Genomic DNA, 22234 nt, shown 5'->3' on the forward strand with positions numbered 1-22234 from the left:
GAGTTTGTGAAGGATTGGTGTTAATTCTTCTTTAAATGTTTGGTAGAATTCACCAGCAAAACCACCTGGGCTTGGGCTTCTTTTTGGAGGAGGGGAGGGTTTAAAATTACTAGTCCAATTTCCTTATGGTATATTCATATTTCCTATTTCTTGTTGCATCAGTTTTGGTAACCTGTATCTTTTTAGGAATTTTTCCATTTTTTCTAAACTTTGAGTTATTGACATAAAGTTGTTCATAATATTCCCTGATAATCCCTTTGATTTCTGTAAGGTCAGTTGTGATGTCCCTTCTTTTACTCCTGATTTTATTTTTTCTTGATCAGTCTAGCTAAATGTTTGTTGATCTTCCCAAAGAAACAACTTGCTGTTTCATTGATTTTCTCTGTTAAATTTCTGCTTTCTATTTCACTGATTTCGCTAAGTTTTATTTTTTGCTTGCTTTCGATTTAGTTTGATCCTTTTTTCCCTAGCTCCTTAAGGTAGAAATTTAGGGTTTTTTAAAAAAATATTTATTTATTTATTTGGCTGCGTTGGGTCTTCGTTGTGGCACATGTGGTCTCTAGTTGAGGCGCACTGGCTTAGTTGCCCCGCAGCACATGGGATCTTAGTTCCCTGACCAGGGATCAAACCCGCGTCCCCTGAATTGGAAGGTGGATTCTTAACCACTGGACCACAAGGGAAGTCCCAACTTAGGTTTTAAATGTTGAGATCTGTTATCTATTCTAATATAAATGTTTACAGTTATACATTTCCCCCTAAGCTCTGCTTTAACTACATCCTATAAATTTTTATTTTTTGTTTTCATTCAGTTCAAAATATTTTCCAATTTTCTTTTTGATTTCTTCTTTGAACCTTGGTTTATTTAGAAGTGTGCTGTTTTAATTTCTCTAGTATTTTTGGATTTCCAAAATCTTTCTTCTTTTTATTTCTAATTTAGCTCAATTGTGGTTAAAAAAAATACGTTGCATGACTTCAAACATTTTAAATTTATGTAGACTTGTTTTATGGCACAGCATACAGTCTCAACTGGGACCCCCTCCCCTCTCCCTCAGGCCAGTCCCTTCACTGGTTCCTCATGGAGAGAGAGGGGCTCCAGGGGTGCCAGTACCAGAGGACAGAAGGGCCACCTTTTCCCCAGTGTACACTCCAGGGCATGGTGAGGGGCCAGAGCAGCAGAGCCAGCGCCCACCGCAGGCAACAGGGGGAAGGGGAGTCACCCACTGCACTCCGAAGACTGTCCCTTGGGACTTCCCTGGTAGCCTAGTGGTTAAGAATCTGCCTGTCAATGCAGGGAACGCCAGTTCGAGCCCTGGTCCGGGAAGATGCCACATGCTGTGGAGCAACTAAGCTCGTGCGCCACAACTACTGAGCCTGCGTTCTAGAGCCCGCGAGCCACAACTACTGAGCCCAAGCACCTAGAGCCTGTGCTCCGCAACAAGAGAAGCCACCGCAATTAGAAGCCCGCGCACCACAACAAAGAGTAGCCCCCGCTCACCGCACCTAGAGAAAGCCCGCACGCAGCAACAAAGACCCAACACAGCAAAAAATAAATAAGCAAATTCATTTAAAAAACAACAAAAAAACAAAACCTAGTCCTGGCTTTAAAAAAAAAAAGACTGGGGCTTCCCTGGTGGCGCAGTGGTTGAGAATCTGCCTGCCAATGCAGGCAACACGGGTTCGAGCCCTGGTCTGGGAAGATCCCACATGCCGCGGAGCAACTGGGCCTGTGAGCCACAACTACTGAGCCGGCGCGTCTGGAGCCTGTGCTCCGCAACAAGAGAGGCCGCAATAGTGAGAGGCCCGCGCACCGCGATGAAGAGTGGCCCCCGCTAGCCACAACTAGAGAAAGCCCTCGCACAGAAAACGAAGACCCAACACAGCCATAAATAAATAAATAAATAAATAAATAAATAAATAAATAAAGTGAAACAAACAAACAAAAAAGACTGTCCCTTGTGAGCATGACCCTCCGTGTCTGCCCAGGCCTGGCCTGTCTGGTGCTGGGATGGCCCAGGCTGGGCTGGGGTCCTGGAATCTGGCTGCAGCCAGGAAACCCAAGGTCCCAGGCCAGGCTAGGGTTGAGTGGGGAAGGCTAACCATTTTGGAAGCCCTCTGGAGGCCCTCACACTGTCCCAGGGCTGTCACTGTGGCAATCAGCATAGTAACAATGACTGTCCACCAGGTCACACTACTCCATGGGCACTGGCGTGGCTGCCACCAGAGGGCAAGAGTTCGGGTCCCCGCTCATCCTGGACGTGGACACGGCCAGGACACTGCAGGCCTGACTCCCTCCTAGACCTGCCAGCTCCGGGGTCCCCAAGGCTGAGGACGCAGCCCCGGCCTGGGCTCCAAGGAGGAAAGCAGGCTGCTCTGAGTTTCTGGCTGCAGAACATGGACCACAGAAGTAAGCATGCTGGCTCACTCCACGAGGGTGGGAACTGTCCCGCCACCTGGTCCCCTGGACCCAAGTGACCCCAGGCCTGCTGTGGGCCCACTCGGCCTCTCTGGCTTTGCTCCTGCTGTGGGGTCCGGACCGCAGGCAGAGGGACTCAGGACCTTGCGCAGCGGGGCTCAGAGGAGGCTGATGGGGGGCCCGAGGGAGGTGTGGCGGCATCGGCTGAGAGCCGCACCGGCCTGTCTGAGCTGAGACCTGACGGGACAGGACGGGGCAGGACAGCGTGGTGGCTCCTCGGCCCCAGGCGAACCCGCGTGGTGAGGAGGAGAAGCAGCCGCCCCGCGCTTTTCTGCAGAGATGAGGACGGTGTCCTCCCCTCACAGGGCGGCAGGTGTGCAGCGGCTGCCCCCCACTCCCTGGCAGCTGAACCTGGGGGCCGCAGCCCAGCCCGCTTCCGCGCCCGGCTGAGACCGACAGCAGGTCGGGATGGCTCTCCGGAAGCTTGGCCTGCACACCTGGCACTGAGTTCTCTGGAGTTCCGCCCGAGGCCTCAGCCCCCGGGAACCAGTGGGACCGATGCCGATGCTGGAGGCTCCCACGGTGGTCGATTAGTCTGGAGTTTAACCAGGAGGGGCACGCCGTCCCGCCCAGCCTGCCGGTGGCTTCTGACAGATCCCGGGGCTCACGCTCCGCCCCTGCTCTCTGGGGAGGGGTGGGGGGCGCAGCCTCCGTATTTGGGGCCATGGCCCCCTTGCTGCACCCCCGCAGCCTGGCCGAGGCAGGGAGAAACCAGCTGGCTCTGGTCTCTTGCCCCTGGCATGGCTGCTCGGGTTCCCAGTGCCCACTTCCCCGTCTGGAGGGCAGCACAGCGGCACCTGCCTCTTCCTGCTGATGTGAAGAGCATCATGAAACGCGGCCCGCTGCTTAGCCGAGGCCGCCTGCCCCCTTGCCGCCCCGCAGTCCGCGCGCAGCCATGCTTTCCCCGGGAAGGCTGCTGTCCGGCGGTGGGTCCAGAGGCAGTGATCCCTCCAGCGACTTGGAGTGGACGGGGGCTGCGTCCACGCCTCCCGGCCTGGGTGTGATGGCGGGGTCAGGGCCACGCCCAAGGCCCGCAGGACGACTTTGCATCCATCCAGGCTCTGCCGCGCTTTTCAAGCCTCAGAATCGAACCTTGTGCCTTAGTTTCCTTCTCCCCGCTGCTCCACAGGCAAGCAGAGGGCCTGGGGCAGAGGAGGGTCGCCAAGGGGGAGGCCGAGGTTGAGGCTCCCGCCACGGCCCAGGGGCTCCTCACTGCCACACCAGGACACCCAGCAACCTTTTTTCTACACAAGTAGAGCTAGTTGGGTAAACTGTTGAAGCAGATCGCTTTCGAAAAACCTTTTTATTTTCACGTGAAGTTTCACACATGGCACAGAGGGGTCTGGGGTACCCTGCACCGAGTTTCCTGCAATGCTGGCATCTTCCGTGATGCTAGGACACTGTGACCAGGAGACCCTGCTTGTGCCGAGTCCTTTCTCACAGGTGAGGCTCCCTGTGCCCGCTTTGCACTCAGGGGGCAGCCCGGTCGGTGGGTCCCTTCGCCACAAGGGCCTCCCTCCTGCTCCCTTGAGGGCCACACGCCCCCACCATCTCTAACCCAGACGGCCGCTAGTGAAGCAATTGAGTTGAAAGACGGCAAACCCTCGATTTTCCACAGAATGTGGGGATTTCCAATAAACACGAGGTGCTGTGATGCAGCCCGGCCTGGTGACCACAGTTTCTGACCAACACGTGTGGGAGCAGCACCGGCTGTTCCCAGGGCTGCGTCCATCCAGGGGCTGCAGCCTGCTGTGCCCTGTGGGAACAAGAGCCCACAGGCTGTGCTGACCCCGCTCTGGACTACCCAGGAATCTCCCCCATGCTCCGTCTAGCTCTTTCCCAGGGTCTCAGGGGAGCCCGAGATGACCTAGTGGGTCTGGCACCCTGGGGATGGGCCCAGAACATGCCCTTTGAACCAGGTCTCGGGGGTGGGGGGCTCCTGCGCCCTCAGGTTTGACAGCCTGTGACTCACCTTCCTGCACATGCATCCTCCAGATGCCACCGTTTCCCTGGTAACTCATTGCGCAGGGAGGGGTGCATGAGGACGTCGCTGGAACTGCCAGCAGAGCTGTGTGTGGGAGAAGACCCGAAGAGACCCCAGGGATTACCCCTGGAAGGGAAGGGGCAGGAGGGGAGGAAGATCTTTCTGGAGCGGGTTCAGACAAGCCTAGGTGCTGAGCAGTAGGTGCGTGTGCGGGGGGGCCTCCTGAGGCCCAGAACTGCCACAGCTGAGAAGGCAGGAAGCAGTGGGCTCCCCACGGAGGGAGTGGGCAGTTGGGGCCTGGAAAGCCCTAGGGAGGGGCCATGTTTGAGGTTCGCCAGCAGAGAACACTGGGTAGGGCCGTGAGCTGAGCAATCCTGGGCAGTACAGAACTGCTTTGCCTTGTTTATTGAGGGGAAATATGCTCACAGCAAAGTGCAGTGATCTTTATTTTTTTTAAGTCTTTTCTTCTTATTTAAAAAATATATTTATTTATTTATTTATTTGGCTGTGCCAGCTCTTAGTTGCTGCACATGGGATCTTCTTTGCAGCTTGCAGGATCTTTTAGTTGTGGCATGCAGGCTGTTAGTTGCAGCATGCATTCAGGATCTAGTTCCCTGACCAGGGATCAAACCCGGCCCCCTGCATTGGGAGCGAGGAGTCTTAACCACTGGACCACCAGGGAAGTCCCAGTGCAGTGATCTTTAGTACATCCTGAAGACTATCGAGTCTGTTGACCTTAAGAATGAGCAAAAGTGGATTTATTTGGGAACATCAGAGGAATTGTGATTTGGGACAATCAGGCTATAGCAAAAGCCATAGGTAAGTCCAACGAACAAAGGAGAGGAATGGTTATTTTACAGAGAAAAATGAGGAAGTTGAGAGGTTTGTGTGGGTTTTGTTTTTTCTTGCTGTTGTTGTTTTTTGGTTTGTTTGTTTTTTATGAAAGCCCTTTGGAAAAAAGTGAGAGTTCAGGGTGAGGATGGTTTCTCATTGGCTAAGCTGCTGAGGTAGTTGATTTCTTGTACAAGATGCAATGTACATCTTTTCCTGTTGGGGCCTGTGATAGACGATTCTTCCCTGTTATGATTCTTCTGTTGTAGTTCATAATTGACTGTTGACCTGGAGCAAGATAACAGCCAATTATTTTACCAGCAACATGGGTTTATTCAGGAACAGTAAAGAATTGGAAAACAGAACAAGCAATCTAAGGTGAAGCACAAGCACGTGCAGAGAACAAAGCAGAGGAGTCTCTTTTATAGAGGAGAAGTGGGAGTTGCGAGGGGCTGTTCTAAACAAAGAATCCATTGGAAGAAACTGGGAGTTGGAAGTGTGGTGGCTTTTCATTGGCTGCACTGTGATGGTCTCTCATTGGCTGGGCTGTTGCTGGGGGCAAAATCTTCCTTCCTCCTACTGGGTAGTAAGTAGTAACCTTCCTGTTGGGTCTGCAATTAAGGCTGCGCGGTAGGGTGTGAGAGCTCCCCCTTCTGGCCTCCTGACTGCAGTTTAGTGAGGGTTCCCTTTATTACTTTTCACAGGTCCAATGGATGAAGACCCCAAGAGCCCGCCTGCCGCTGACCCTACGGCGGGCCCTCCGTCCTCGCTGAGCCCGGCCCCCCAGGCCCCAGCCCCTCCAGGCCCCCGGGTCGAGACCTGGGGTTCAGGGCACAGGAGCTCCCCGCCGACGTGGCGGAGCGGTGGGACACCTGCTCAGGGTTAGAGCCAACCGAGAAGGCGTGGCAGACCCCCCACCGCTCACAGGCCCTGGGGGAGCCGGACCGGGGCGCAACTGGACGCAAAGCCGCGGATCCCAGCGAGACCGGCTCGACCGGAAGCCAGCTCCTCCTGTTGCCTTGGCCACCGCCCAGCTAGGAAACGGCCGGCGCATGCGCAGAAGGGCGCCGCCGCCAGGCGCCGCAGGTCCCGTTTCTGCGCACGCGCGCTGCGCCCGCGAAGGTTGGTCGTTGACTGCTGCGCGATAGCCGCGTGGGGGCGTCAGGCCCGCCGAGCGCTCTGCATCTCCGGGAGCCCGGCCTCCTGACGCCGCCAGCGCCCGCTCGCATTCACGTGTCCGCGGCCCGCCCCGCCTGGGGGCGCCTTGGCGCTGACTCTGAGCCCGGGCCGGAGCCCGGACGGCGGCGGCTGGCGGCAATGCTGGTGCTGGCGGGTGAGCGTCCGGCGGCGCCGGGCCCGAGTCTTGGCGTGTGACAGCCGGGCCGCGACAGCCTCCCCGGGACGGGACGCCCGGGACCCAGCCTCGGACACGGGCATCTGAGACCGTGAGGAGAGGAGACGAGGCGGGGCGCTCCCACTCCCGCTGAGCGCAGAGGCCGCTCTGGCACCGCGCAGGACCCCAGTCAGGCTCGCCGCCACCCTCCGCCGGCGTCCGGTCTAGAGCAAGACCCTCCCCAGACCCCCGACCAGAGCTCCGCTCCCCTAACGGTTTCTTCTTGGCATCCTCCTCCCGAGCCCCCCCCCGCCACAAGTCCCCGCGGTGCCTGGAGTAATGACCCCACCTTGTTAACCACAGTGGTCTGTGTTTGGCACAAGGACCTTGGACTGGGACCCTGGGCTCGGTAACGGTGGGCCCATCCGAGACCCGCTGTGCCTCTGACTGTCCGAGGGGCCACCTGCCCTTGAATGGGAAGTAAGTTCACGCTGAACTGAACTCTGGTATTTCATTGACATCCTCGGCATTGAGTGTGTGTGTGGGTTTCTAGGAATAACTCCCTCAGTGGGGTTTTGGTTATCTGATTAGATTTGTATTTTCATTAGGTGGAATTTTTTTTTCTGGCCACTGACATCAGCTACGTAATGCTTTGTCTGCCTGTCTGCTTTCTCATGTCTTCAGTCGTCTGTCCTTCCTCAAGCTGGCCTCTTGAGCTAAGACATTCAGAAGGTTTCTTCTCAAACCCATTTCCTTTGGATAAACTTTGCCCCCGTCACCATTTAAAACTTTATAAGGACTTCTTCCTCTGATTCGGGTGTATGTCCCAAATGCTGCTTTTCTTTTACTTCTGCCTAGAATCAGGAGGTTTTTGTCCAGCTACTGATAGGAGACCAAAGGAGGGGAAAAAAAACCCAAAACAATAAATATGATCTTCCTTACCTTCATTCTGTAATTTCTAACTCTCATGGTCTCATAAAAATTAAGGAAAAACAAAACTCTTATGCCTTTTCCCCAGACAGACCCTGCAACAGGTCCCTTCTTGTTCTTAAGTTTCTTTCACATCACTGATGCCGAACTTAAGTTGTGAACATTGAACTTGACCTCACTTCAATAAATGTGCCTGCTGGGGGCTTCCCTGGTGGCTCAGTGGTTAAGAATCTGCCTGCCAGTGCAGGGGACACGGGTTCGAGCCCTGGTCCGGGAAGATCCCACATGCCGCGAAGCAACTAAGCCCGTGCGCCACAACTACTGAGTCTGTGCTCTAGAGCCCGCGAGCCACAACTACTGAAGCCCGCGTGCCACAGCTACTGAAATCTGCGCGCCTAGAGCCTGTGCTCCGCAACAAGAGAAGCCACCGCAATGAGAAGCCCGCGCACCGCAACGAAGAGTAACCCCCACTCGCCACAACTAGAGAAAGACCGCGCGCAGCAACGAACACCCAACGCAGCCAAAAATAAATAAATGAAATAAATTTTAAAAAAAGAAAAAATTCTAAATGTGCCTGCTGCGGTCACTGTGGTCATATTACAAGGCCTGGTGGGTCAGGAGTATCCCGGGGCAACTACCACAGTCAGTTTGTCCTCTTCAGTTTGTTGTGAACCTGCCTTTCAGGAGGTCTTTTTTTTTTTTTTTGGCCGAACCAGGCAGCATGCAGGATCTTACTTCCCCGACCAGGGTTCGAACCTATGCCCCCTGCACTGGAAGCGTGGAGTCCTAACCACTGGAATGCCAGGAAATTCTCAGTTGGACATTTTTTTTTTTTCAGGAGTTCTTTAATGCCACCCAAGGAACTTGTACATATGGAGGGGCGGAAGGCATGAGCGCAGCTGGCCCCGCGGCTCCCGGGGTCCCGGGCTGCAGGGCCGAGGCGAGGCCGGCGGAGCCTGAGCCAGCACACGCGGGCTGCCGGTCTTTCCCCGCTGCCCACGTGTGAGCCAGAAACGGTCTCCGCGTGGGTTTGCATTCTCCTCGATCGCGGGCCCGTGCGGTGTGTCGTCTGCAGCAGTATCGTCCCAGCCTGCGGCCCCTGCCGAGAGGCAACTTCCTCCAGTTCAAAAGCAGCAGATCCCAGGCTGGGCCTCCGGAGTTCCTCATCGTCCCCACGGAGTGTGTCACAGTGGGAGAGATTTCCAGTTGTGCTCTTTTCAGTAAACAGTGTCACTGTTTGTCTGTCTGTCTCAGAAATGGAAGCAGCTGTCGAGGTTACAGCGGAACGTGGTCCTCTTCCTGCTGGCGTTCCTGATGCTCTGCGGCCTCCTGTCCTACATCAGTGTGGCCGACGAGTGGAAAGGTACCAGCTCCACGATTCCGCAGTGATCCGTGGGGGTCCCTGAGGGCGGGCTAAGCGGCAGCAGCGCGATCTCGCAGCTGCAGGAGGCGTAGACGTCAACACATTGGCAGGAAGTGGAAATACAGAGAAGCCTAGAGTGTTCCCACGCCCCGGCTGGGAGGTGGCTGTTGATTTGAGGTTGTGTGACTGTTTCCCAAATGTCTGCTGTGAGGACCGGCATCTCACCCTCTCTGTCTCACAGTGAGATTCAGGTCCTGAGGCTGAATGCTGAGTCTGAACGCGTTGCGTGAATTTCCTAGCACGCGCTACCGGGGGCTGGGCAGGGCCGGGCAGGGTGCCAGTGAGGAGGTGCAGGGTCCCTTCTGAATTGCTCTAGGATGGCTTCTTTGAGGAGGAAAGCTAAAGAGCTGCTGTAGGTTTGCTCCAGTAAATGGCCCGTGTGCCACCTTGTGCCCTTCCCGAAACGGAAAACATAAAGGCAGAGTAACGGGCACGTGGGTGGGGATAAGGGCAGAAACTGCCAGGTGCTTTGGAAAAGGTGTGATTCCCTGTGGCCCTTCTGGAACTGCTTGAACTGCCCTCTTCGGAGGTCCCACCGCGTCATAGCGGTGTGCACGCTGTCTCGAGTGCACGTTGAATGTCCTCCAGGCCTTGTGACGAATTTGAGATGAAGTAGATTCTCTTGTTTAGCCGTGGGCAGCAGGTCGGCAGAAGGGCCGAAGATGAGACCCGCAAATCCACCCGTCTTGCCAGCTCCTCGGAGAGCAGCTGAGAACCCGGAAACCTTCGCGGGGGCGTCCCCTCAGGTACTTTGAATAAACTCTCCGTGGAGTTGTAACCCGGGCCCGTGCCAGCAGCACTTCGGAACAGTACGTGCTGTTTCAGACAGACTGGGAAGGGTCCTGTTTCTTCCCATTTGTTTGAGGTTCTAACCTCACACTCCTTACTCTGGGCTGGTTGGATGAAGGAGACGGGGGAAAGGAGGAGGGCCATTCTGTCCTTCATCTTTGCGCATCTGCTGTGCCGGATCCTTGGTAGGTGTGAACGAGACCCATCCCTTTTCTGTGGGAGCTACTGACGGGGGACGCTCAGGCGGGCGCTCTGCTCTGGACCTGCCCAGACCGAGTTGCTGGGGGCCTGAGCGTCAGTCGGGGCCTGGGGGAGAGGGTTGGGAGTACGCAGAGAGGGGGAGGGAGGGGCGAGGCCTCATCCTGGGGCGCTTCCGGGGACGGGGGGAGGACGTGGAGACTAGAGGGCAGTCTGGGCAGCCAGAGAGCCAGGGAAAGTCCCCTGCAAAGGGCGGTGGCTCCAGGGGGCACGGCCTTGGAGAACCCGGGGCGCTCTGCACCTGGGGACACCCTCCACTGCGGGTTGGGGTGTCCGTCCATATGCGCCGAGGGCCCCCCAGGGAGAGGATCCTGGGACAGGTGCCGGCCTCACACCCCTGCAGGGCTGCCCCGGGGAGAGACAGGCGGCCGTTCTCCCCATGTCCTCCTGGAGGGTCTGTGGGTAAAAGAGGGAATTTCTCCCTTTGGAGCCGTGAGCATCCTTTCTTCCACTTCTGTGGCTGCTCTTTTGCCTGTTGACCTTCAGAGTCCCGTGAAAGCAGAACGCGGCACATTCCCCACTGAGAGACACCTTCCCACACCTCAGCGTCCACGACCCCGTCTCTGGTGTCTAGGAGGGGCTGGAGGTGAGGGGCTGAACACCCGTGTCTCCTCTGGCACAAGTCCTGGGGCCGCTGTGCACCTGAAGCCGCTCAGACGCCAGCACTCGTCCCCAGGACCTGTTTGAGCGATGCAGCTTTGTTTCGGCCAGACCTGCGCTCTTGACCCGGGGGGCCCAGCTTGGTGGGGTTTGAATCCTGGGAAGGAGAATGTCTTCCGGGATCCTCCAGCAAGGTTTCCACGGATGCTGAAAAGCAGAGACTTTTCCATTCACAAGGCAGCGTCCTCACGTCCTGGAGGAGTTGCCAGCCACGCGCACTGTTGAGGGCTGGCTGGGAGCCAGGAGGGGCGCCGCCCTGCCCGCAGCGCTCTGTCACTGACCGGCCACCTCTGCCACACCCTTCCGAGGAGGGAGCTGGGGAGTCCGGGCGCGGGCCTGCGACAGTGCCGTCTGCGGCTCCGTCCGTGGGGCCGTGCTGGCTCTCACCCTGCCGGCCCTGCTACCCTTAGGGTCTGACAGCCGGAAACGTCCCTGCCAGGGGCTTAACCCGCTGTCCAGGGTGACACTCGCCCGTCGGCAGAGCCTCCATCCGGGTGGTCAGGGCCAGGAGCTGGCGAGGAAGGGGCTCCTCCCAGAGCTGCCTGTCGTAGGAAGAATGAAAATAATTTCCTGTGGGAATTGCAGCCGCTCCGCGAGTCCACAGCACTCCCTGCGTGGGGCCGCGTCAGACGGGGGGCAGCGTCCCAGATGGACGATGGAATCATTTCACGAGTGACTCTTGTCTCTTCTTGTCTCTGCCCAGAAGCCTCCAAGGCATTTCCGACGGGGACCCCCCAACCTGCAGATTAGAGCCCCCGATGGAGACGCCAAGGACAGGAGGCAGGAAGAGGCCCAGAGGAGGGCAGAGGCGGTGGGCCAGGCTCCCCGGGAAGACGAGGCGCAGGGAAGCCGCGTCAGGTACCGGCAGCAGCCGAGGCGGGCTGAATGGGGGCGCAGAGGCCGTCGGGGTCTCTGTGGTGTTTCTTTCCCTGAACGACAACGAGAACCAGCCTGACGCGTAATGGCCTTCTCGTTCCTGTTCCTCGCAGACAGCGTGTGCCCCGTGGGGGGTGGGAGGGCGGGGCAGGGTCCCCCGCGTGGAGGCCGAGTCTGAGCCCAGCTCGGCTGTGACCTCGACCTCGACCTCGGGGCGTCAGCACCTCTGCCCGGGGTCTGAGCGCCTCCCTCCTCCCTCTCCAGCCGGAGGGGCACAGGGCCCGAACCGGAGCAGGGCACCCAGCTGCCTCTGAGAAAGGCAGAGGCCCCCGCCAGGCCTTCCCCGCAGGCCCTCAGGACGAGGAACAGTCCAGGTGAGGTCCCGCCTGCGCCCTCTCGGGCCTGCCCCGGGCACTCTGAGGGAGGGGGCGTGTGGACACGCACAGGAGCGGCGGGGCGGCGGGGGGCTCCTGCCGTCCCTCCGAGCGCTGCTCAGCCTTGGACACCCAGGTGCAGGGACGCGTGGGTCTCGGGGTCAGGCACCCCTTGGAGCTCTGTTGAGGACGTGGGGCTCCTTGGCAGCTGTCGTCCCGTGTCTGGCGCTGCAGCCGCACAGGAACGTGTGTGCGGGAGGCTCGTTTCCCGCCTGTGTCCGGGCAGCCAGGGGCCTCGGGGCTGCGGTCCTCATGTCGCCCCTTGAGGGGCCAGTCTGTCCTGTTCCCATTCCACGGACAGGAGAACTGAGTCTGGGTCGCCGCCGGGACCCTCTGCTCTCGGTGCTGGAGCCCCCAGGGAAGCCAAGAGAGCCCGGAGTGGGGACACGGGGCGACCGTGTGGGGTTAGAAATGGACGGCAGAGCCGTGGGTGTCGACACTGACGGGACGTGTGCTGAAGCCGTGGACACACGTGTTCCCCTGCGCGGTCGCCCCGTGTGTGCGCGTGGTCCCCCGGCGTGTGGCGGGAAGCCGCCTCTGGTTGTGAATTCTGTTCACCAAAGCCTTCTTTGGTGCCCAAGTGCCTCCCTTGAATGTTCCGGGGACGCTGCCATCTGAGCAGAGAGAACAGACGGCACCTGAGCAGGTGGGGCGTGGGCTGCATTCTGTTGAATTCCAGTCGCTGTGCTGAGCTGCGGCCTCTGAGGCGCCGCCCTAGGACAGCGAGCGCGCGTCAGCGACGGAAGGGGACACGCACCGTTCACGTGAGGTTCCGGCACACGAGGGCGGTTCTGCCTGAAACGAGCCCCTGGCTCGTAAGAGTCACTTGCCAGGCACCCATGTTGCCGTGTCTTGGCAGTTGCAAGAGACCAAAGAGGAATCAAGCAGCTCACCCCAAGGAAGTGTATGCATTGACACGAGTGTGTGTGTTGGGTCCTGAGGGCTTTGAGAAAATGTGCACCGAGCTGTGGGGACACAGACACATGTGCCGCCCGGGCCGGACAGGTGAGCTCAGGGGAGCCCAGGATGGTTGGGTCGTGAGGAGTGTATAGGAGTTTCTCTAGGTGGCTGAGGACCTGGGGGCAGCTGTTACCATCAGCAGCAACCCCGGGCTCAGAAGCAGATGTGCCTGGCTCCCCTGCAGGAAGCGGGAGCACACAGCCATCCTGGGCAGGTGGTCCAGGGCCACAGCTGTGGCCTTCAGACACTGTCCCCAGGAGGGGGCTGAGAACCGTGGCGAGGGCGGGTTCAGCCTGTGGTCGGGCCCGTCGGGGCGGCAGCGTCCAAGGAGCGCAGCCCGCCCTGCTCACTGCCCTGCCCTCCTCTGCCCCAGGAAGCCGTGGAGGAGGTGACCAGGCGCGTGCACTCCCTGCGTGGGAAGAAGGATGGGCTGGTGCACATGTTCATCAACACCAACAGCGGGCTCTTCACCCACCTGGGCGTGTTCACCCTGGGCGCCAGGGCCGACAGCTACTACGAGTACCTGCTGAAGCAGTGGATCCAGGGGGGAAAGAAGGAGACACAGTGAGGCCCGTTTCTCTGCCCTCGGGGCGGGCCCCAGCTCTTGGGGTGGGGGGAACAGGCAGCCACGCCAGCCAGGGCCGGGCCCCTCCGTGGGGCTGGTGTCTCCTCACAGCCTGTGTGCAGAGCCAGGGCCCGGCCGGCCGCTGGCGTCCACGGCTCGCCAGTGCCGGACAGCCGGGGTCTTCCTTGGTCCTGTGGCCGCCCCTCTGCCCGTCCGCTCCCGCAGCCGGTGGCCAGGGCCGCCTGGGCCTCCTCGAGCTCAGTGCCCTGACCCTGAAAACGCACGCTTTCCCGGGGAGCGGCGCTAGCTCCTCGTCCAGCTTGGAAAATAGAGATGAACCCTCACGAGGGTGCTGGGATCGCCTCAAGTCTCAGGCCAGGGGTGACAGTGACCCAGAATCAGGGGCAGGGGCAGCTCCAGGCCATCACCCACGGGTGAGACGAGGGTGTCACCAACTGGGGAGCCCGCGGGCTGGTTCAGAGAACCGGGGTGGGCGCGTTGGGGCCAGGGGCTCAGCAGAGACTGGTCTCTGGTGGCCCCTTGGGGCTGGTGGGGAGGCACGGGCCCTGGTGAGGGGCGGGGGCAGAAGCCCACGGGGCTGGCACGGGCCTCCACGCGGAGACTGGCGGGGCGCCACCCCAGGCAGGGCAGCCGCGAGAATGGGGACGGGAGCTCAGGGTCGTGCCCTTTCCCGGAACACGGGGGCTGTGCGCCCGCCTGGCCCGAGCACACGGGCCCCGCTGGTCTGCACAGGCTGCTGGAAGACTACCTCGAAGCCGTGGAGGGAATCAAAAAGCACCTGCTGCACAGATCTGAACCCGGCAAGCTGACCTTTGTGGGGGAACTCGCCCACGGCCGCTTCAGCGCCAAGATGGTGAGCACGAGCGTGGTCTGACGCGGCCTAGTGGGGTCTTGGGGCTCCACCCTTTGTCCTTGACATCTGATGGCTCGTGACAGGGGGAGCTGAGGTCTGTGTGGTGCCGGGGCCCCTCCCCTGCTCCAAGCCCCGCCTTCCATGCTCGGGGAGCCCTGCCTTCCATGCTCAGGGGAGCCCCGCCCCCAGCTCCCCTCCCCCTGTCCTCCTGCAGCTGGTGCTCCGTCGGCCGTCTGGGGCAGGAGGTGAGGGAGACCCGGGTCAGCATGTGCTCCCCGGGAGGTGGCGGTCCTTCTAGCAGCTTCTGCCCTGTGCGCGTGGGGCCCCCGGTGTGTGGCCTGCAGTTCAGTCCCCTGTTGGAGCCCTGCTGGCACTCAGGCCTGTTGGCTCCTGGGAACATGGGAGGCCTGATAACGCTGGACCCGTGTGGAACCCGTGAGGCCGCAGGTCCACGGTGGTGAGGTGACCCTCTGATTCCAGGACCACCTGGTGTGCTTCCTGCCAGGGACGCTAGCTCTGGGCGCCCACCACGGCCTGCCTGCCGACCACATGGAGCTGGCCCGGGCGCTCATGGACACCTGCTACCAGATGAACCGTCAGATGGAGACGGGGCTGAGCCCCGAGATCGTGCACTTCAACCTGCACCCCCAGAAGTCCCGTAAGGATGTGCAGGTCAAGGTGAGCCATGCTGGGGCCTTGGGGCCCGGCGGCGCCAGGGCAGGGGCGTGGCAGGGCTAATCCTGAGCCTGCGTTCCTCCCCAGGCGGCCGACAGACACAACCTGCTGCGGCCCGAGACGGTGGAGAGCTTGTTCTACCTGTCCCGCCTCACGGGCGACCGCAAGTACCAGGACTGGGGCTGGGAGCTCCTGCGAAGCTTCAACACGTACACGAGGGTGAGTGCCCGCCCGCCGCCTGGTCCTCGTCCCCAGCTCCTCACCGTCACCTGCCAAGTGGCTGGATGGGGGAGGCCCCACCCTGGCCGCGAGGGCCCAGCTGCCCAGCACTGCCCTCGAGGTGTATATGACCAGGGGGCCAGGGCATCCCTCCTTCCTGTCTCGGGGGGGCCAGCCTGTGTGGGGAGGGTCCCTGCCGTGGCCCGAGGTGCACAGAGCGTGTCCCTCCTGGGTTGTCTGTGTGGCCTGGGCAGCACTTTCCCACCCAGAGGTGACTTCTGGGCCGCTGCTCCCCGGGACGGGTGCCGTGACCACCACCACCCCCGCTGTGCTCAGGCCCAGCCGCCCATCGTACAGCCGGGGCCATGGCTCAGAGAAGGTCCCGCCCTGCCCAGGGCCCACTGCCCACCCCAGCAGAGCGGAGACTTGATCTTTGCCCTGTGGCACGTGAGGTGCTGGGTTGTACACCCCTCGGGTGACCTCAGCGCTTTTGCAAGACCTGTACAGGTTTTGGAGGTCGCACTTTCCAGCTGGTCACTTGCAGGCTGCTGGCATCGCCCAGGGGGTCCCTGGAGGAACCACGGCTGACCTCCAGGGCGGCCAGTCCCCTTGTGGCCTTGGGGTCCTCACCGCCCCAGGCCCTTCCCTGGGGGGCCGTGTGTGCTGCGGTGGGGCAGGGTCTCGGGAGGGTGCCTCTAGCCTGCAGCCCTTGAAAGGGCTGAGCCTGCATCGTGACGCTGTGGCCTCGGCTCTCGTGCAGGTCCCCTCCGGCGGCTATTCTTCCATCAGCAACGTCCAGGACCCCCGCAGTCCCCAGCCCAGGGACAAGATGGAGAGCTTCTTTCTGGGGGAGACGCTCAAGTACCTGTATCTGCTCTTCTCCGACGACCCAGACCTGCTCAGCTTGGACACTTACGTGTTCAACACGGAGGCTCACCCCCTGCCCATCTGGGCCCCCTCCTAGGGCGGGACGGCTCCCGAGTGGGTGCTGCCCGGGGGACTGATGAGTCCTGTCATCGAGGGTGCCTGTCGGCAAGACCCTGGCCCTGACCTTGGCTGTGTGGTGTCCACCCAGCCGGCTGGACGTGCTCCAGGCCGGGCTGATGACAGAGGCCAGCGGCAACTGGGCCAGGACGTTTCGGGGCCTCACAGCTGCTTGGGGTGGCCGCTGGGCTTCTGGTGCTCTGCCACTGGTTCTGGGCTCCTTGCCTGGTTCTCATCGGGGCACCGTTAGGAACAAGTAGGAATAAATCAGCGCTGTGATTCAGGGAGGTCCCGTCCACCCGGGGAGCCTCTTTCTTCTTCCTGAGAAAATCAAATCGTGACTACATTCCTGATACCTAAATGCCCTCCTGCTGGCCGTGCAGGGCTTTCTAGGGGTCCTGGGCCCTCTGGTCACCCTGGGCCACACTGGGTCCCCAGAGCCCATGATGAGATCAGAGACAGGTGCTGCGGGGACAGCCTGGGTACAGCTCAGCCTCGGGGCCTCACAACCTGTGAACACGCCCCAACCTGGGCTCTCAGGGGGCATCCGTGACCTCATGGGGATCCGGGCCCCTGGCTGGCGTTGGTGTTTACACGTTGGACTCAGGGAATCTCCCCTTGCCCTTGCAGGGGCTGGGCGGGGCTGGGCGGGCAAGTTCACCGGCTCCCAGGCCAGCTCTGATTGATGGACTTTTCAGTCGGGATAGAAGCACGTTTGCTCTAACTGTGAGGTTTCCCCTGTGGGTAAGCAGATCTCTGTTACTGTGAAACATCTGGGTGTAGATTGAGAGACCCCAGTTTTCTGGGTCCCACCTCCACATTCCATCCACTGATAGTCATGTTTCCACCCAGGACAATCCTGCTGTCCTCAGTCCTTGAGTTTATTACACCTGCAACTTTTCTGGTATCATGTCAGGTACATATTGTGTTTTGGGAATAAGTAGTTGCCATCTTAGCTTACCCCAAAAACTAACAGCAAAGGGGTGTAGCAATTGATGATGGGAACAAAAGTTAATGAAATACAGAACTTAGGTGTAATGGAAAAGATCAGTGAAGCCAAAGAAGAGGGTAGGTTGTCAGCCGCATGGCAGAGTCGGCAGCGCCATGCTCTCATTCCCCCAACAGAGACATCCACACACACACACACAGAATCAGAACCATCACAGCCAGCTTTCAACAACAGCAACAACAAAATCACAAGGAAAATTTTTAAAGCAGGAAAGTATGGTCCACTCAAAGGAACAAAATTAGTTGATAGAAACCATCCCTGAAGAACTTCAGACATCAGAATTATTTAAAAAAAGACTTTAAGAGAATTGTCTTAAAAATGCTAAAAGAGCTCAAGGAAAATATGCACATGGAAGTAAAGGAAATCCAAAAAATAATGTATGAACAAAATGAGAATATCAATAAGGAGAAACTATTAAAAGCAAGCCAAGTCTCATACTGAAAAGTACATTAAAATGAAAAATTCATTAGAGGGTTCAATAGCAGGTTTGAGCAGGGAAGAGAAAGAAAGTGAAGTTGGGGTAGGATTATTGAAACTAGTGTGACGAGCAGAAAGAGAATAGAATGAAGAGCAGTGAACAGAGACCAAGGGACCTCTGGGATCCCATCCTAAGTGGGCCCCACGTGTCCATTATAGTAGTCTCGAAGAGAGGGAAGGGCAAAATGAATATTTGAAAAACTATTGTTAAAAACTTACCAAATTTGATGAAACATATAAACCTACAACTCCAAGAAGTTCAATGAACTCCAAGGATCAAGTCATAGAGACTCACACCAAGACACTTTAATAATCAAATTGTTGAACGACAAAGAGAAAATCTTGAAAATAGCATGAAATGCCTTGTTATGTACAAGCAGTCTTCAGTAAGATTAACAGATACTTTCTCATCAGAAAACCATAGAGACCAGAAGGCAGTGGTATATTTAAAGTGGTGGGGGGACTTCCCTGGTGGTGCAGTGGTTAAGAATCTGCATGCCAGCGCAAGGGACACGGGTTCAAGCCCTGCTCTGGGAGAATCCCACATGCCGCGGAGCACCTAAGCCTGTGCGCCTAGAGCCCTGCTCCACAACAAGAGAAGCCTGCGGACCGCAACGAAGAGTAGCTCCCGCTTGCCGCAACTAGAGAAAGCCCGCGCGCAGCAACGAAGACCCAACGCGGCCAAAAGTAAATAAAATAAATAAATTTTAAAAATAAAGTGATGGGGGAAAAACTGTCAACCAAGAATTCTATATCCAGCAAAACTGACCTTCAAAAATGTGGGAGAATTTAAGGCATTCCCAGATAAACAATAGCTGAGGGAGTTTGTTGCCACCAGACCTGGCCTACGAGAAATGCTCAAGGCAGTCCTTCAGGTTTAAATGGAAGGACATTAGTACCTCAAAGCCATAGGGAGAAATAAAGATCTGTGGTAAAGGCAAAACCATGGGCACGTATAAAAACCAGTATTACTGTATTTTTGGTTATGACTCCACTTTTTATTTACTACATGATTTGGAAGACAAATGCATAAACAATAATTACAAATTCATGTAGTTGTGCACACAGTGTACAAACATGTAATTTGCAATGACAACATAAAGCAGATGGAACTGTTTAGAAGCATAGTTTATGTGATTGAGTGAAGTTGTCCACCTGAAGTACGCTGTTATAAATTTAGGATGTTAAGTGCAATCTCCCTGGTAAGCAAAGGAAATATCTAGAAGATATACACAAAAAAATCCACAAGAAAGCTACTAGAGATAATAAATTCAGGAAAGTTGCAGGGTACTAGATCAACAAACAAAATCAGTTATGTTTCTACGCACCTGCAATGAACAATTCAAAAAGAAATTAAGAAAGCAATTCCATTTAAAATAGCATCTAAAATAATAAAATAATTAGAAATAAATTTAACCAAGGGGGTGATTTAATTGTACACTGAAAACCATAAAATATTGTTGACATAAAGAAAACCTAAATAAGTGGAAAGATGTCCTTTGTTCATGGGTAGAAAGATTTTTTATTTTTTTGGCTGCACCACGCGGCTTATATGATCTTAGTTCCCTGACCAGGGATTGAACTACAGCCCCAGCAGTGAAAGCACCGAGTCCTAACCACTGGACCACCAGGAAAGTCCCAGGAAGACTTAATTGTAAGATGTCAGTACTACCCAAAGTGATGTACAGGTTCAATGCAATCCCTATCAAAATTGCAACAGTGTTTCTTTTTTCTTTTTTTCTTTTGCAGAAATTAAAATGTCAATCCTCAAATTCATATGGAATTGCAAGGGGGGCCCTGAATAGCCAAAATAATCTTGGAAAAGAACAACGTTAGATGACGCACATTTCCCAATTTCAAAACTTCCTACGCACAGTGTTCAAAACAGTGTGGTGTTGTCATAAGGATAGACATATAGACCAATGGAACACAAGTAAGGCTCTAGAAATAAACTCATATATCTATGGCCAATTGATTTTTGCAAGGGTAGTAAGTCTATCTAATGGGGGAAATAATTTGCCTTCAGCAAATGATTCTGAGAAAATTAGATTTCCACATGAAGTTGGACCCCTACCTCACACCATATACAAAAAGTTAACTCAAAATGAATCAATGACCTAAATATAAGAGCTAAAACCACAAAACCCCTATAAAAAAACATACAGGTTAATCTTCATAACCTTGGGTTTGACAATGGATTCTTAGATAAAACTCCAAAAGCACAAGCAACAAAAGACACATGTTGGACATCATCAAAGTAAAAATTTTTGTGCACCAAAGGACACTATCAAGAGTACAAAGGCAACCCACAGAATGGGAGAAAATATTTTCAAACTACAAATCTGATAAGGGTTTAATAACCAGAATATACTTTTTAAAACTTCTACAACTCAACAACAAAAACAAAAACTCTTGAAACTCAACAACAAACAACAAAACCTCAAAAACAAAAACCCAAATTAACAAAAAACTAAAACTCAACAAAATGAAGAATGAAAACAACTTTTATAATGTCAAAAGGGTACATTATATGTTATGTGTAATTTAACACACACACACACACACGAATGTGGGCATAACTGCAGGTGCCGCGTGGGTCAGAGCTGAGAGCACTGGGACCTGCTTGGGGACACCCCTTGCCCATTCAAGACATTTCTCCAAAGAAGATTTGTAAATGTTCAGTAAGTACATGAAAAGATACTCAATGTCACTAATCAGGAAAATGCAAATCAAAATCTCAATGAGAGACCACTCACGCTCATGGGATGCTACTATTAAACAGAAAACAAGTGCTGGCGAGGATGTGGAGAAATCGGAACCTTTGTGCACTGCTGGTTGAAATGTAAAATGATGCAGATGCTGTGGAAAACAGTACGGAGGTTCCTCAAAAATGAAACATAGAATTACCATATGATCCTGCAATCCCACTTCTGGGTATACCCCCCCAAAATTGAAAGCAAGGTCTTGAAGAGATATTTGTATACCCAGGTTCACAGCAGCATTTTAAACAACAGTCAAGAGTTGGAAACAACCCAGGTGTCCCCTGATGGATGACTGGATATGCATAATGTGGTCCATCCATACAGTGAAATGTTATTTACCTTCAAAAAGGAAGGAAATCCTGACACAGGCTGTGACACAGATAAGCCTGGAAGACGTTATGCTCGGTGAAATAAGCCAGACGCAAAAAGACAAATTCTGTATGATTCCGCTTACATGAGGTATCTAGAATAGGCAAATTCATAGAGACCGGACAATAGAGGTCACCCCCGGCTGGGGGAGGGGGAATTGGGAGTTGTTGTTTAATGAGTGAATGGTTTCTGTTTGGGAAAATGAACTAGTTTTAGAAATAATGATGATGCATTAAAGCCAATGCATTTAGTGACTTTCCCTAGTGGTCCAGTGGTTAAGACCCTGCGCTCCCAATGCAGGGGGCCCAGGTACTATCCCTAGTCAGAGAACTAGATCCCGCATGCCGCAACTAAAGATCCCATAGGCTGCAACTAAGACCCAGCACAGCCAAATAAATAAATAAGTAAGTAAGTAAGTAAAAGAATATTTGTGTTTGGGGGGAAAAAAAAGCCAATGCATTTAAACATGGTTGAAAGTGTATAACACACACACACACACACACACACACACACGAATATGGCCATAACTGCAGGTGCTGCATGGGCCAGAGCTGAGAGCCCTGGGACCTACTTTGGTACCTCCCATCCATCCCCCCTCCCCACCCTTGGTTCCTGGCAGCTTTGAGGTCTGAAAAGGGCAGAGTAGGTTGTGATGAGGGACTGGGCCTGGCTCCCCAAATCTGTGAGCTGTGGAGGGGGAATCAGGCCCCAGCTTTGTCCCCAAAGTCAGTGGCCCCGGGCAGTTGGGGGAAGGGCCCTGGACCCCCAGACATACCCGAGTGTTCAGGGTCACCAGGTGTGGCAGGACAGTCTCAGAGGGAATCAGAATGCACCTCTCTGGGCCTTTTCAGTACCACCCCAGGCATGGAGGAGCTGCCTAGAGGGTTGGGAGGGGGGAACATGGTGGGTCTGTGGTGGGGGTGTTGGGATCAGGCCCCTGAGCTGATAGAGGAAGAGATGCAAGTGGGAGCAGCCTGGGGAGGGGCTGCCATCCAGGGGAAGGGGCTGTGAGTCCTTGTGTCTTGTCCTGGCCCCCACCCTGAAGAGGCCGTGGGGGGCCTTCAAGTGTAGCTCTCTCAACACAGGACAGGCATCCCTAGGTGCGGGGATGGGGACCCAGGAACAGGGACACGGGAACACGGGAACCTGGGCACACAGAGACATGAGGATGGGGAAACTGGGACACAGGGATGGGGAAAAGGGGGCATGGGGACACAAGGACGGGGGCACGGGGGTGGGCACACAGGGATGGGGACACGGGGCCGTGGGGGACATGGAGTCACAGGGATGGTGCCACAGGGACGGGGACATAGGGACATGGGAACACTGGGACACGGGAATGTGAGGAA

At 55.9% G+C, this 22234-nt stretch overlaps 1 protein-coding gene across 1 annotated transcript; it reads left to right on the forward strand.

The window, feature by feature from the left end:
* Nucleotides 1-5997: 5997 nt before the first annotated feature.
* Nucleotides 5998-21614, forward strand: LOC309664327 (endoplasmic reticulum mannosyl-oligosaccharide 1,2-alpha-mannosidase-like; the record flags this gene model as incomplete). Its single annotated transcript, XM_082469507.1, is given in 14 exon segments — nucleotides 5998-6112; nucleotides 6216-6410; nucleotides 6505-6621; nucleotides 6739-6896; nucleotides 8806-8914; nucleotides 9605-9720; nucleotides 11385-11539; nucleotides 11822-11931; nucleotides 13325-13347; nucleotides 13349-13515; nucleotides 14270-14390; nucleotides 14871-15068; nucleotides 15153-15284; nucleotides 16045-21614. Coding segments are annotated over 14 exon segments (1920 nt in total). The 3' UTR covers nucleotides 16249-21614.
* Nucleotides 21615-22234: the final 620 nt, after the last annotated feature.

This window comes from Balaenoptera physalus, assembly GCF_965194825.1.
Source record: "Balaenoptera physalus genome assembly, chromosome: 7".
In the NCBI taxonomy this organism is placed as follows: domain Eukaryota; kingdom Metazoa; phylum Chordata; class Mammalia; order Artiodactyla; family Balaenopteridae; genus Balaenoptera; species Balaenoptera physalus.